Source organism: Notothenia rossii (assembly GCF_949606895.1).
Source record: "Notothenia rossii genome assembly, chromosome: 2".
NCBI lineage: Eukaryota > Metazoa > Chordata > Actinopteri > Perciformes > Nototheniidae > Notothenia > Notothenia rossii.
In genome coordinates, this window is record NC_136904.1 from 48,539,815 (window position 1) to 48,552,608 (window position 12,794).

At 42.2% G+C, this 12,794-nt stretch overlaps 1 protein-coding gene across 2 annotated transcripts; it reads left to right on the forward strand.

Annotated features, from left to right (window-relative positions):
• Nucleotides 1-10,302: 10,302 nt before the first annotated feature.
• LOC307030799 (general transcription factor II-I repeat domain-containing protein 2-like) lies at nucleotides 10,303-12,141 on the forward strand. Of its 2 annotated transcripts, none has more exons than XM_079667452.1 (2): nucleotides 10,303-11,799; nucleotides 11,996-12,141. In XM_079667452.1, the coding sequence occupies exon 1, from the start codon at nucleotides 10,358-10,360 to the stop codon at nucleotides 11,774-11,776; it is 1,419 nt and encodes a 472-aa protein (XP_079523578.1). In that variant the 5' UTR covers nucleotides 10,303-10,357; the 3' UTR covers nucleotides 11,777-11,799; nucleotides 11,996-12,141. The 2 variants fall into 2 exon arrangements, with proteins under 2 accessions (XP_079523578.1, XP_079523579.1); XM_079667453.1 differs by having other exon boundaries at nucleotides 10,303-11,795; nucleotides 11,996-12,132.
• The last annotated feature ends 653 nt before the right edge of the window (nucleotides 12,142-12,794 follow it).

Here is a 12,794-nt window from a genome sequence, read left to right on the forward strand (position 1 = left end):
TATGCTCAAAGGAGAGAGTGTCATGATTATACAGATATGTTGATTTCAACGACGTTGTAGTTAATAAATAATAACAAGTAGTCAACAATAGGTCTCATAACATCAAAAGGTATGCCGAAGTTAGGGCCTTCTCAAAGGAGGGAGTGGTTCAGTTTTAGATATTAGACAAATAGAAGTGGATGAACATGTCAGAACCCTGAGTAATATTATCCAAGTTTTGTCTACACAGGCTAGGAAAACTACAGAGATACCAGACGAGACACCAGAAGAGACTCCTCGGCCAGGTGAATGGGTGAGGGTGAAAGTTCACAAAAGACGGTGGGCTGATCCCCGGTGGATGGAAGCGTGAAAAGTTGTAACGAACTTCACACGCACTCTGGTTTAAAGGTAAAGAAAAAGAAGCAAATTGACACCACCTCACACATTGTTACCCTTCACTGGCAACTTCCAGAAAAATTATTGGGAGTTAGGACTGATTTGGCAGAGCTGGAACAAAATGATAAATAGAAATAAGATAAAGATAGAAACAGCTCAAAAGACAAATTGTCTATAGATTTGTATAGATTTTACATTAATGTGAAAACCTATTTTTTTTGTTTTACATCTGAAAAAGAGTCCAATTTTTGTATACGTTATTTTTTTACTCATTATTTAAATTCTGTAACTGACACAACCAGGGATAAAATAGAGATGACGTCAAGAACAAAGCCAAACCAATTGTGGGGTCCCCTAGGGATATGAGTCAGAATAGAATTGTTGATTGTGCTCATTACACTTGGCACCTTGTTGGTTGGATGGGGAGTACAATATCAAGTAAAACATGGAACCATTAGTTCCCTCATAGAGAAATGCCGACATCACTAACAAGACTCCAGCTGTGTTTCAGAGACTTTCACTTATCCCCAAAGCCAAAAGATCAGCTGAGCAACAAGAGGAGGAGTTAAAAATACTCGGTCCCAAACCAGAGGCGGTTATAATCAAGATGATTCACCCCCCCATATATGCAGTTCTTGTATCAAATGATGAGATGGGTTTAACACTTGAACCGCCAACGGTTAAATTTGACCCGCAGCTGTTTTTTGATTGTATGTAACTTTTGTTCAACAACATATTAAAGTCTCCCAGTCCGTGACTTTTCCTGAAAGTGTGTTATGTAGCACCCTCTGTTGTTAACAATTGTCAATATGAAGTCAGATTGAAAAAATCGCCAAAGAAAATGCCATTTATACCTATATCCGCCAGCGGGTAATATTTACCTCATAGAAAATGCAGCGTAAACATGACGTTTTGCTATAGCAACACCTTTTGTCTACTGCGGTTCCTTATAGATAGAGAGATATATTGAGAGAGATAGATAGATATATTGATAGATTGGATAAAGAGAGAGAGAGAGACAGATAGTTATAGATAGTGTAACATCTTGGAGAATACAAGATCTTGGATGACTGAGCTCACGTTGAGGACGTAATGCATGTGTGCAGGTTACGTGCCGGTTGAAGAAAGATGGACACTCGGAATGAGAGAAGTAGTCCGCGTCGTCTATTTATTTAGACAATTATATGTTCATAGAACATAACATTACAGATATATCGATAGAGAGAGATAGAGACATTTGTACCTAAACAAAACACGAGTCTAACACCAAGCGTTTAAATCAGCACTCTTAGCGATATTTTAAACTTCATGCTATCAGCACAACCTATATCATATGAAAAGCTGAGAGTCCACAGATTCTATTGGTATAAGTTTCATCCTTGTGCGATCAAAACTCACTATTCTGTATGATAAATAAAATAACATTGTACCTTGAAAATCTATAGCGGGTACATTTTACCCGTTGGCGGTTTTAGGTATACAGCGACCTCTGGCGGTTCTAGTGTTAAGTGATCAGGATATGTAAGTGATGGGGATTAGCAGATTAGGGAAATCTCTAAATACACTGGATCCATGTTTTAGTCTGTACCAGAAACACCCCTGTTAAGTTTATGAACAACCGACCGGTGACCTGTCTGAGCACAATTATTGAAAATGATTACAGTAGAAACAGGCTACTAACCCACAAGTACAGCAGTACGTACAAACTCTATGAACAAGATTCCCAAGCAGATAGTGGCGACATTGCAGATATGTCCAGTCACAAAAGTTACTAAGGTTCTAAATAACAGCGAGATTAAAATGATGGAGAAAATATGGGGACTTTCTTTTATAGTGTGTGAAATATGTGGGGCTTGAAACATGTAGGTATTTAAATTTATAGAAGAAAGTGGTTTCCTGAAAGAGTTAATTGGGGTAAACATGTTACAGTGGGTGAAAACAATGTTTAGGGATATGGTGAAATTATTAGTAGACATGAATTGTGTCACAAGACCTCATGAAAGACGACACGCGAAGTGAGGAGGAAGCCCGGGGTCCCCTTCTGGAGCCAGGCCCAGAAGGAGGACTCGTCGGCGAGCGTCTGGTGGCCGGGCTTGCCACGGAGCCCGGCCGGGCACAGCCCGAAAAGGCGACGTGGGCAACACCTCCGCTTCTCCGTCCCGCGGGCCCACCACCTACGGGAAACAGCGATGGGGTCGGGTGCGCTGCCAGAAGGGTGGCAGTGAAGGCAGAGGGTCTCGACGGACCAGACCCGGGCGACAGAAGCTGGCTTTGGGGACGTGGAACGTCACCTCTCTGCGGGGGAAGGAGTCGGAGCTTGTGCGGGAGGTGGAGCGTTACCAGTTTGATCTGGTTGGGCTCACCTCTACGCACAGCGTCGGCTCTGGAACCTTACTTCTGTGAGGAGGAACAATGCGGATTCCGTCCTGGTCGTGGAACGACGGATCAGCTTTTTACTCTCGCAAGGATCCTGGAGGGGGCCTGGGAGTACGCTTATCCAGTCTACATGTGTTTTGTAGACTTGGAGAAGGCGTATGACAGGGTTCCCAGGGAGTCACTGTGGGAGGTGCTGCGGGAGTATGGGGTGAGGGGGTCTCTACTCAGGGCCATCCAATCTCTGTACTCCCAAAGCGAGAGCTGTGTCCGGGTCCTCGGCAGTAAGTCGGACCCATTTCAGGTGAGGGTTGGCCTCCGCCAGGGCTGCGCTTTGTCACCAATCCTGTTTGTAATATACATGGGTCGGATTTCGAGGCGTAGTCGTGGGGGAGGGGGTCTGCAGTTCGGTGGACTAAGGATTGCACCACTGCTTTTTGCAGATGATGTGGTTCTGATGGCTTCATCGGTCTGCGACCTTCAGCACTCACTGGATCGGTTTGCAACCGAGTGTGAAGCGGCTGGGATGAGGATCAGCACCTCCAAATCTGAGGCCATGGTTCTCAGCAGGAAACCGATGGACTCCAAGTAGGGAATGAGTCCTTACTCCAAGTGAAGGAGTTCAAGTATCTCGGGGTCTTGTTCTCGAGTGAGGGAACAATGGAGCGTGAGATGGGTCGGAGAATCGGAGCAGCAGGAGCGGTACTGCAGTCTCTTTACCGCACCGTTGTGACGAAAAGGGAGCTGAGCCAGAAGGCAAAGCTCTCTGTCTACCGCGCCATTTTCGTTCCTACCCTCACCTATGTTCATGAAGGATGGGTCATGACCGAAAGAACGAGATCGCGGGTACAAGCGGCCGAGATGGGTTTTCTCCGCAGGGTGGCTGGTGTATCCCTTAGGGATAAGGTGAGAAGTTCGGTCATCCGGGAGGGACTCAGAGTTGAACCGCTCCTCCTTCGCGTCGAAAGGAGCCAGTTGAGGTGGTTCGGGCACCTAGTTAGGATGCCACCTGGGCGCCTCCCTAGGGAGGTGTTCCAGGCACGTCCAGCTGGGAAGAGACCAAGGTGTACACCTAGAACCAGATGGAGGGATTATATCTCTTCTCTGGCCTGGGAGCGCCTTGGGATCCCCCGGTCAGAGCTGGTTGATGTGGCCAGGGAAAAGAAAGTTTGGGGCTCTCTGCTGGAACTGCTACCTCCGCGACCCGACCACGGATAAGCGGGAGAAGATGGATGGATGGATGGATGGATGAATTGTGTTTAGATGACATTTAACAACTAAGATAGATGGTAAGATTAGGAAAATAGAGTGGGAAAGGTTGGATTTATTTTACCTCAGTGTGTTAGAATTAACTATAGGTAAGCCATCCCGAGATCTCTCTCTCTCTCTCACTCTCTCTCCGCCTGTCAGACCGCTACGACCCCATCTTCCAAGCAGACAAAAGACCTCACCACGGAAGACTCCTCCTCCTCCTCCTCCATCGAACAGACAGAGAAGCAGAGCTGAACCCACAACTCCAACACTGCATCCAGAACCATCTCCACCTGAGGCATCCAGAACCAAAACCAGGTGACATAAAAAGGCACATTTTCATCGGTCCCCCACAGGAAGTTCCAAGTTGAGCCACGAGATTGGGCACATGAGCAGAGTGTGGGACATGAGAGCAGAATACGCCTTCCATGCAACAAAGTAGAGACTGTAGAGGAGGAGATGAAATGCAAAGCAGTTGGGCCACTCAAAGGAGTTACAGCGGAAGGATCCAAGAGCGGATGGACTGAGGAGAAGGTGGACTGAGGAGGAGGTGGACTGAGAAGAGGACAGGACGGAGGAGTTGGCATGGTCCGGCAGAACGTGAGGGGGTCGTGGCTTGACAACCAGAGGGGGAGAGAAGGAAAACGGGAGTGAGTGAGTTTACACATAAACACACTTATTCACCAACGAGAAATACGTAAAGAAAAAGATGTGTTAGCCATGAATTAATCAATTGGTACATTTATAAAGAAAGAAAGAGGAAACTATTAAATAATCCTAAAAACACACTTAGGGTAGAACAAATTATTCAATCTTCTTTTAGTAACCACTCTATAAAAGCAGACAAATCTTTATTTGTATGGAAAATGTTAAAGGTAGCGCCAGTACCAAGCCAAAGATAGTATTCCAATCTAAAGTATTGACTTCACCAAGGTGGAAATGACATTTGTTTGTCGTCCAATATGTAGTGTTTAAAAAGACACTGGGCAAAGAGCAATAGCACATTTTAATAATTTGTTTTTATATAATTGGGAGTAATACATGCGGGGCCTTCGATCACTCATTCTAATGGTGCATATTTTTGACAACAAATATCGTTCCGGGAGAAGGGGTCGCTCAACCCACCTTGCAGATGTTTTAAATCTTACTTGCAGCTTCAGGGGATGCGAACGGCACCAGAGTATGAGTTTTAAAAGACAAGCGCCACCAGCTCCTTATGGTCATCCATTCACCAGATGACCTGAAATTTAGAGATGTTATTTAAAGGAGAAACATATCTACCATAAGTGTAAATTCCTGAATTGAACTACAAACCATTAAATGAAATGACTACTGTATTTAAAATCCTTGTTAAAGAAGGAAGTAATTATCACATGCTCGGCACCCAAGGTTCCACACACTGTTAAAGGGGTTAGCATAGTTCATCAAGTAGACCAGAATTGAAGATAAATTAGTATAATGAGTTATTGATATTCCACAGGTTTTCACACCATTTCAGGGATGTTATCACTGCATTAGAACAGACCACCCAAAGGTACTTAGTAGGAACTTTTAAGTGATGAAATTCTACAACTGTTGTAACTGACCAAAATCTTCTCCCAGAAATGACTGTCTAGAATGCCGTACCCCAGAGTAGAACGTACCGATTGATCACGACGGCCCCTTCTAGAGAACATATTACTTTCATACCTTAAATGGTATGAAAGGAGGGAGGGTACATTTCTCATGAGGAGACGGTTACAAATGCTAGCAGAACAAGACGACCCACCCCCGTATACAGATGTTGATGAAAATGATGAGTTAGTTTGAATGATATGGATGTTCGGAGATGAGATTGATCAATGAATGTCAAGCCGATGTGATTCTTTAAATGATGAAATCATGTGAAGAAGTCAACAAACTAAAATGCTAAAATGGAGTGAATCCATTTCAATTTACTTTACACCATCCAAGGTATTTTATTTTATTCTTTATTATTATATATATGGTGGATCTCATGTTTTATAAATCATTGCTATTCTAAAATGGTTTGTTTCTTTTCACTTTGTAAAAACAAGTGCCTTAACACTGAGCGTGGTATGAGAACGGTTTCTGTGAAAGGACGGAGGAAGAAATGTTCTGATACCAAGCCATGCTGCTATTTTGAAAAATGATATTGAATGTAAAGACTAGAAGCTATGCACAAGGTAAAACTTTTATGTTTGAGCAGTAAAAGTTTTTTTGTATTATTGTAAAGTTAAGGCTATTGAACCATTCCATTTTGATTGTATGTTTGTAATATGAGTTATGTACTATGCAAAGTTCAGATGAAGAACTCATTGATTTCGGTATAAGACACACACCTTTTAGGTGTGTAAGGAGGGACTGTTAGAAATTAAAATCAATGTTTTGATGGTATAATGTAGCTTAAACATACCGTCAGTTTAAATGCTGTTTTATACTGAAAAAAACAGAAATTCTCGTGCACAACCAGTTGTTAAGCTTGTATTCTGAAAATCCTTCATCTCCGGTTAGCATTTAGCATGTGGCTAACATACTATTTCCTAAAGAGGTGAATTTAGTAGCGAAACGACATGGAGTGATGCACACCGAAACCTACTGATTTAACACTACAACTATAGATGTCGAGATACTACCATACTGAATATTAAATGAAGGTACAGTTTATTTGAATACATTATTGTTTACAGACGAGAGTAGCATGTGACAACATCCGGAACTCCACCGGAAACCAAAATGCCGTGAAGTATTTCCAGTATTTTTAAAGTATGAATTAAAGCGTTTAGAATGTGTTAAATGAAAAGTGATGAAAGAGAATATGAGGAGAAAATGCATGTGGAAGTAAGCAATGAATGTAAAATGTCGGAATCCTCCGTATAACGCAATATCGGACTCAGAAGAACGATGGGGGAGTCCCCTACGTAACTACAGCTCCCAGAGAGGAGGAGCAAACAGCCAGCAAGCGGGAAGTACGAAGACTTGTGTGCTCTCTTCTTCACGGCCGCCATTGCGAGAGGGAGCTGCAGCTTTTCTCTCCTCACCTGAACAATATTCTGCTTGTAACACTACCGCACCATTTTAATTAAAGTACCTATTTGAACCTTAAGCCAGAGACTCCATTAGTCTCAATTTTAAAGCTTCTATCCTGGACGCGAGAATAACGAACATAGTTAACAGGAGCTGTCTGAAAATTAAACCACACTGACCCGCTGTTCAGCTTAAGTGAATCAGTGCAAGAGAAGAGGAAAGGACACAAGGAAAAAAGAAAAAACTACTTAAGTCATAATTCATCTTCATCTTATCTGATCAATCTAATACATGGATATTTTCACCAAATATGACAACCCAAGAGGTACATTCTAAGTTGTATTTATGTAGCATAACAGACTTTCATATTCTGTTTTTCCTCTTTGAATGACAAAGAAAATGGAGGGCTGTGGTCTCTGGGGTGTGTTCCAAAGTGAATTTTTGTTGGTCAAGATGAGGCAACAAACAGACAGCTCCATAGGTTCTTTATTTTATGTTAGATTGGTTTGTTAGGGCTATAAGTTAACCAGAGCAGGTGTCAGTAAATAACACTCTACAATACACAGCCATAACACTTTAACACCTTCTACCACAGTCCTCCTTTGTGTGTTTGTTTGTTTGTGTTTGCTGCTGTCTGGAGTAATCAGTGGGCTCAGGCACCGTCCACACGGAGACGAAACGGGTGTTATCCGCTATAGTTCTTTACCATATGGACGTTTCGTCCACACGAGGCCGTAACGGAACTGTGGAAATGGAGCCCTCAAACGATAACGCATCCCAAAGTGGGAAGGTCTGGTAACGTAACGCTTGCGGCACCGTGTGTACGCCGTAAACGATCATAGCCCCGCCTCTCCCCACCTCACCTGCTCCCCCCCGCTTCATTGCTGATGTGTTTCGCCAACAACAACAACTACAATGGCGGATTGCAGGGTTGCGTTCATGCTCCAGACGCTACTGACCATGCTACAGTTGTTAGTGCAAAATCTACAGCTCCTCTACCACAACCATCAGCAACAAGTGGACATGGAGAACAACATGAACTACATTTTGCTAAAATGTAGTTCTCCACGGTGGATTTAGCGGCTGCAATATGATTGGCTAAGGCACTTCTGTGTTGGAAACTCTGTGTGACAATTGGCTAAGGAACTCCTGTACCGTTAACCCTTTGTGAACTGGGTAACATGTGGGCAAAAAACAATATATTATAAATTACTTTTGAAAAAGGGCAGGTGATCAAGCCCCTTTTGGGGTCTACCTGCACAGGGCAGATTAGCACTGCACTTTATCATACATTACTAAATACACTGAAACTACAAGAACATTTAATATAATTGGTTTTGAAAAAACAAAAATGTTGGTCTCTATATATCATGTTTTTAAATACAGTAAACATCCTAGCCTCCCACAGCCAGGGGACAGGGGCTAAACACAACTTCTGCACCAGAAGGTAAGGGTACAAACTAAACTAAACAAAAGCACTGTACCCAACTGCCTGCGAGTTTGTGTAACAGCTGACTGCATGGATGCTGCTTGCAGGAATTTGATAGCGTGTTTCCTACACAAGCTCCAACACAAGGCACTGTCCCTGTCTCATTTATCTGCTGAGAAATAAATCAGGCTGCCTTCAAGTGCAGTTGGAAATGTTGAGATCTTTAAAAAACGCTCTGGTGGAAAACTGTTAAATTGAAATATAATGTCTCCTTGTGCTACATCGGGGTATTAAATATAGTCACGTTTATTGTTATAAATGCCTGACTTAATTCCTCAGAATCAAAGATTGCTGACCATGATGACAGCAGAGGTAGATTCACTTCTATTCTCCTGAGTCATTGATCTGAGAGGATCAGCAATTTTCTTTCTTTGCAAAGACGTGTATTTCTGTTAGGCTTCATTGAATTGCAGAAATGTAAGGGATCTGGGGAATCAGGACTAATGGATACGGGCAGTTGTGAATTATCCTCACTATCATGGTGTTTTATTTAGTTTTTCTGTATCAAATGTGCGAGTGGGAGCATGTAGTGATTAAATCGAAGAGGTCCAAGAATCCAACCTTGGGGCACTCCACACCTACACCAACTCAGAGTTGAGGGTCTTTTAGGTGTTTGCATCATTTTGGAACTGGGCCAGATGGACCAACCCATTAGCTGACCTCTCCAGTAGAACCAACCGTGGCAAAAAAAAAAAAAGACTGTATTTATATGCAGCACTGCTCCGTGCTGTGTCTATGCTATGATGAGATTGAAAACATGATTGATAACAATCAGGATGTTTGATGTTAAATGGTATATTGGAGACAGTCCTATAGTTAGCAAACACTGTTGCATGATTTTCTGAAAGAGCTTCTCGCTCTGGCCCAGATGTCTTGCTGGTAACCTCAAGTGGCAAAAAACAAGCTCTGATCATACAATAAAATAATATTTTAGTCATATGATTAATCAAAGGCTAGTTGGCTAGTTTTCTCACCAGAAAACATACTTTTTGGGGGGGATTGTATTGTTGTATTTTTATATTTCTGTTGTGCAAACTTTGTTTGTACATCTCCTGGTCTATTTAGATTAATGTTGTCTTTAAATGTCTGTGTTTTGAGAAATGTAGATTAAAAAGATCCTAACCTTACAAAACAATATGAATCACACTCCTGTTGGTTAACGAACTTTGGCACCTGGTCTAATGTGTTATGAACACACGTACAAACAATACTCTACAGCAGGGGTGTCCAAAGTACGGCCCGCGGGCCAACTGCGGCCCGGGATCCATTTTTTATTGGCCCGCAGCAAATTATAAAAATAGAATAGAATGTGGCCCACACATGAAACTTGCACTTGACTGTATTGTAGTTCTTAGTTTGACCAGTAGGTGGAGCAACTCACTAGCTGCAGTCCTAATGCAGCTTCTCCACAAAAAAAAGTTTCAAATAAAAAAAATCCGCGACGACAAAATGGCAGAACCAAAGAAACGCAAGATAGCAAGTGAATGCAGAAAATTTCAAACACAGTGGGAAAATGAATATTTCTTCAAAGAAGTCAGGGGGAAATGTGTCTGTTTGATTTGCAATGAAACGGTTGCAGTGATGAAAGAGTACAATGTACGACGACACTACGAAACCAAGCATCCGACCTTCACGTCCTACACTGCTGCTGAGCGAGAGGAGAAAGTCAAGCAAATGGTAGCTAACCTGCAGGCTCAACAACAGTACTTTTACCGTGCTAACAAAACACAAGAAAATGCTACAATAGCTAGCTATGAGGTAGCTCAACTCATAGCGCACCACGGGAAAGCTTTCTCAGACGGTGACTTCGTTAAACAGTGCCTCATTAAAGTCGCTGGAATAATGTGCCCGGAAAAGATGCAGGAATTCAACAACGTGAGCATGTCCAGAAACACAATTGTGCGGCGAATCGAAGACTTGTCAGCTAACATACAAAATCAAGTGTCACATAAAGCTTGTGCTTTTGATTTTTACTCGATTGCATGTGATGAAAGCACAGATGCCACAGACACCACACAACTGTTAATTTTTTTGCGGGGAGTTGACGATAACTTTTGCATTACGGAGGAGCTGCTTGATCTTCGGAGTCTAAAGGGCACAACAACGGGTAAGGACATTTTTGAAGCCGTGTCAGGTGCAATTAACAAGATGCAACTTAAATGGGACAAGCTGTGTGGAGTTGCAACGGACGGGGCTCCCGCTATGACAGGCGAGCGCAAAGGAATGGCATCTATGGTGTGCGCCAAGGTGCGAGAGAGTGGAGGCGAGGCTGTAAAATTGCACTGTATCATCCACCAAGAAGCTCTCTGTGCCAAGACAGTCCAGCTTGGCGATGTGATGACCACAGTTGTGAAAACTGTCAACATAATTCGAGCACGAGGGCTCTACCACAGAGAATTTCAAGCTTTCCTATCTGATGTCGATGCTGAATACGGGGACGTACTCTATCATTGTGATGTGCGCTGGCTTAGTCGAGGCTCCGTGCTGAAGCGGTTTTATTCCCTGAGATCAGAAATTGACCAGTTTTTGAAAGAGAAGGACCGACCTCTTCATGAACTGAGTGATCCTCTATGGTTGGCAGACCTGGCCTTTCTAGTTGATCTTACTGGTCATCTTAACTCACTGAACAAGAGCCTACAAGGCAAAGACCAGCTTGTACCACAACTTTATGCACACATGAAAGCATTCTGTGCGAAGCTTCGTCTTTTTGAGACACAACTACGCAACTTCAACCTTGCGCACTTCCCTACGCTGTCCGAAATCAAATGTGCTCATCCAAAGGCCGACCTCTCTGCTAAAAAGGGGAAATATGTGTCTGTGATCACAACTCTTATGACAGAATTCAATCAGCGCTTCCAAGATTTTTCTGTCATTGAGAAAGAAATCAAGCTGTTCTCAACTCCCTTCCTGATGGATGCAGAAGAAGTGGAAGAGAGTCTGCAATTAGAACTCATCGAAATGCAGTGTGATGATTCTCTGAAGAATCAACATCAGCTCCTCTCCCTACCCGACTTCTACCAGAGCTTGGAAAAGGCCAAGTTTCCTCTGATGCGACGCCACACAAAAAGAATGACGAGTCTGTTTGGCACAACATACATATGCGAGCAAACATTTTCTCTGTTAACTCTGAACAAAAGCAGATTGAGAACCAAAATGACCGACAGCCATCTCTGTGATGTCCTTCGCATCTCAACCACCAAACTTACTCCTGACCTGCCAGCCATCCTTCAGTCCAGAGCGCAGCATCACTGCTCCCATTAAGTGCAACGCTGTTCCCATTGTAGGTGAGTTAAAATATATTACACAGTATTCATGTGTTCAAAAGCCCAATTACTTAATAAATTCAGTCAATTAAAGTTGATAACATTTTTCTAAAAAACGTTAGCTGATGTGTTAACAACCGCAATAAATTATTTGCATAACTAGGTTAAATAAAGCCTACCCTTTCCCTTGTCCTGTTATTATTCCCTCTTTATACAGGGCTGTGAAGGGGGTCCCCATCCTGACAAAGAAGCAATCTGAGGCTGCAGTTTTGAGAATGAGCTGCCAACCCTTTTTGTAAAAAAAATTAAAACCCATACATAGAAAGATGTGATGTATAAAGTTTTTTCTTTAAGTATAATACATTATCAAGAATAATTTACCTACATTTGATTGATTTTATTTGAAAATAGATAAATGAATACCCATACATAGAAAGATGTGATGTATAAAGTTTTTTCTTTAAGTATAATAAATTATCAAGAATGATTTACCTACATTTGATTGATTGATTTTTATTACTGTTAATACACTAGAGGTGAGGCGATATACCTTAACTTTAGTGAGTGGCCCAACCTTTCGCATATTTTTCTGTATGTGGCCCTCAGTGAAAAAAGTTTGGACACCCCTGCTCTACAGTGTGAATTGTATAAGCGCCTTTATATTCTTATATATATAATGTATAACTTCACTGAAAAAGGTGCCAATGCAGTTTACACGTTAACTCTTGAGTGTATGGAGTGACTACCCAGCTAGAAATGTTTGGTTCTAAAATCATTCTGAGAATGTTACAGTCATTGTTCTTGGAAGGTTTTGAGCGGGAAGTTTTTTTTTGATTCCCAGAACGTTCTTCTGAAAGGTATGATAACGTTCTCTAAAAACATTCTTAAAATGTTTGGTGATAACATTGTTAGAACATTATGCCCTCCTATTCTTAAAACGTTTTCAGCGGGAAGTTTTTGTTTGGTTCCCAGAATGTTCTTCTGAAAGGTAGGATAACGCTATCTAAAAACATTCT

Coding starts and splice junctions, on each gene's coding strand:
- LOC307030799 (XM_079667452.1), top strand. CDS start 10,358: ATGTGCCCGGAAAAGATGCAGGAATTCAACAACGTGAGCATGTCCAGA.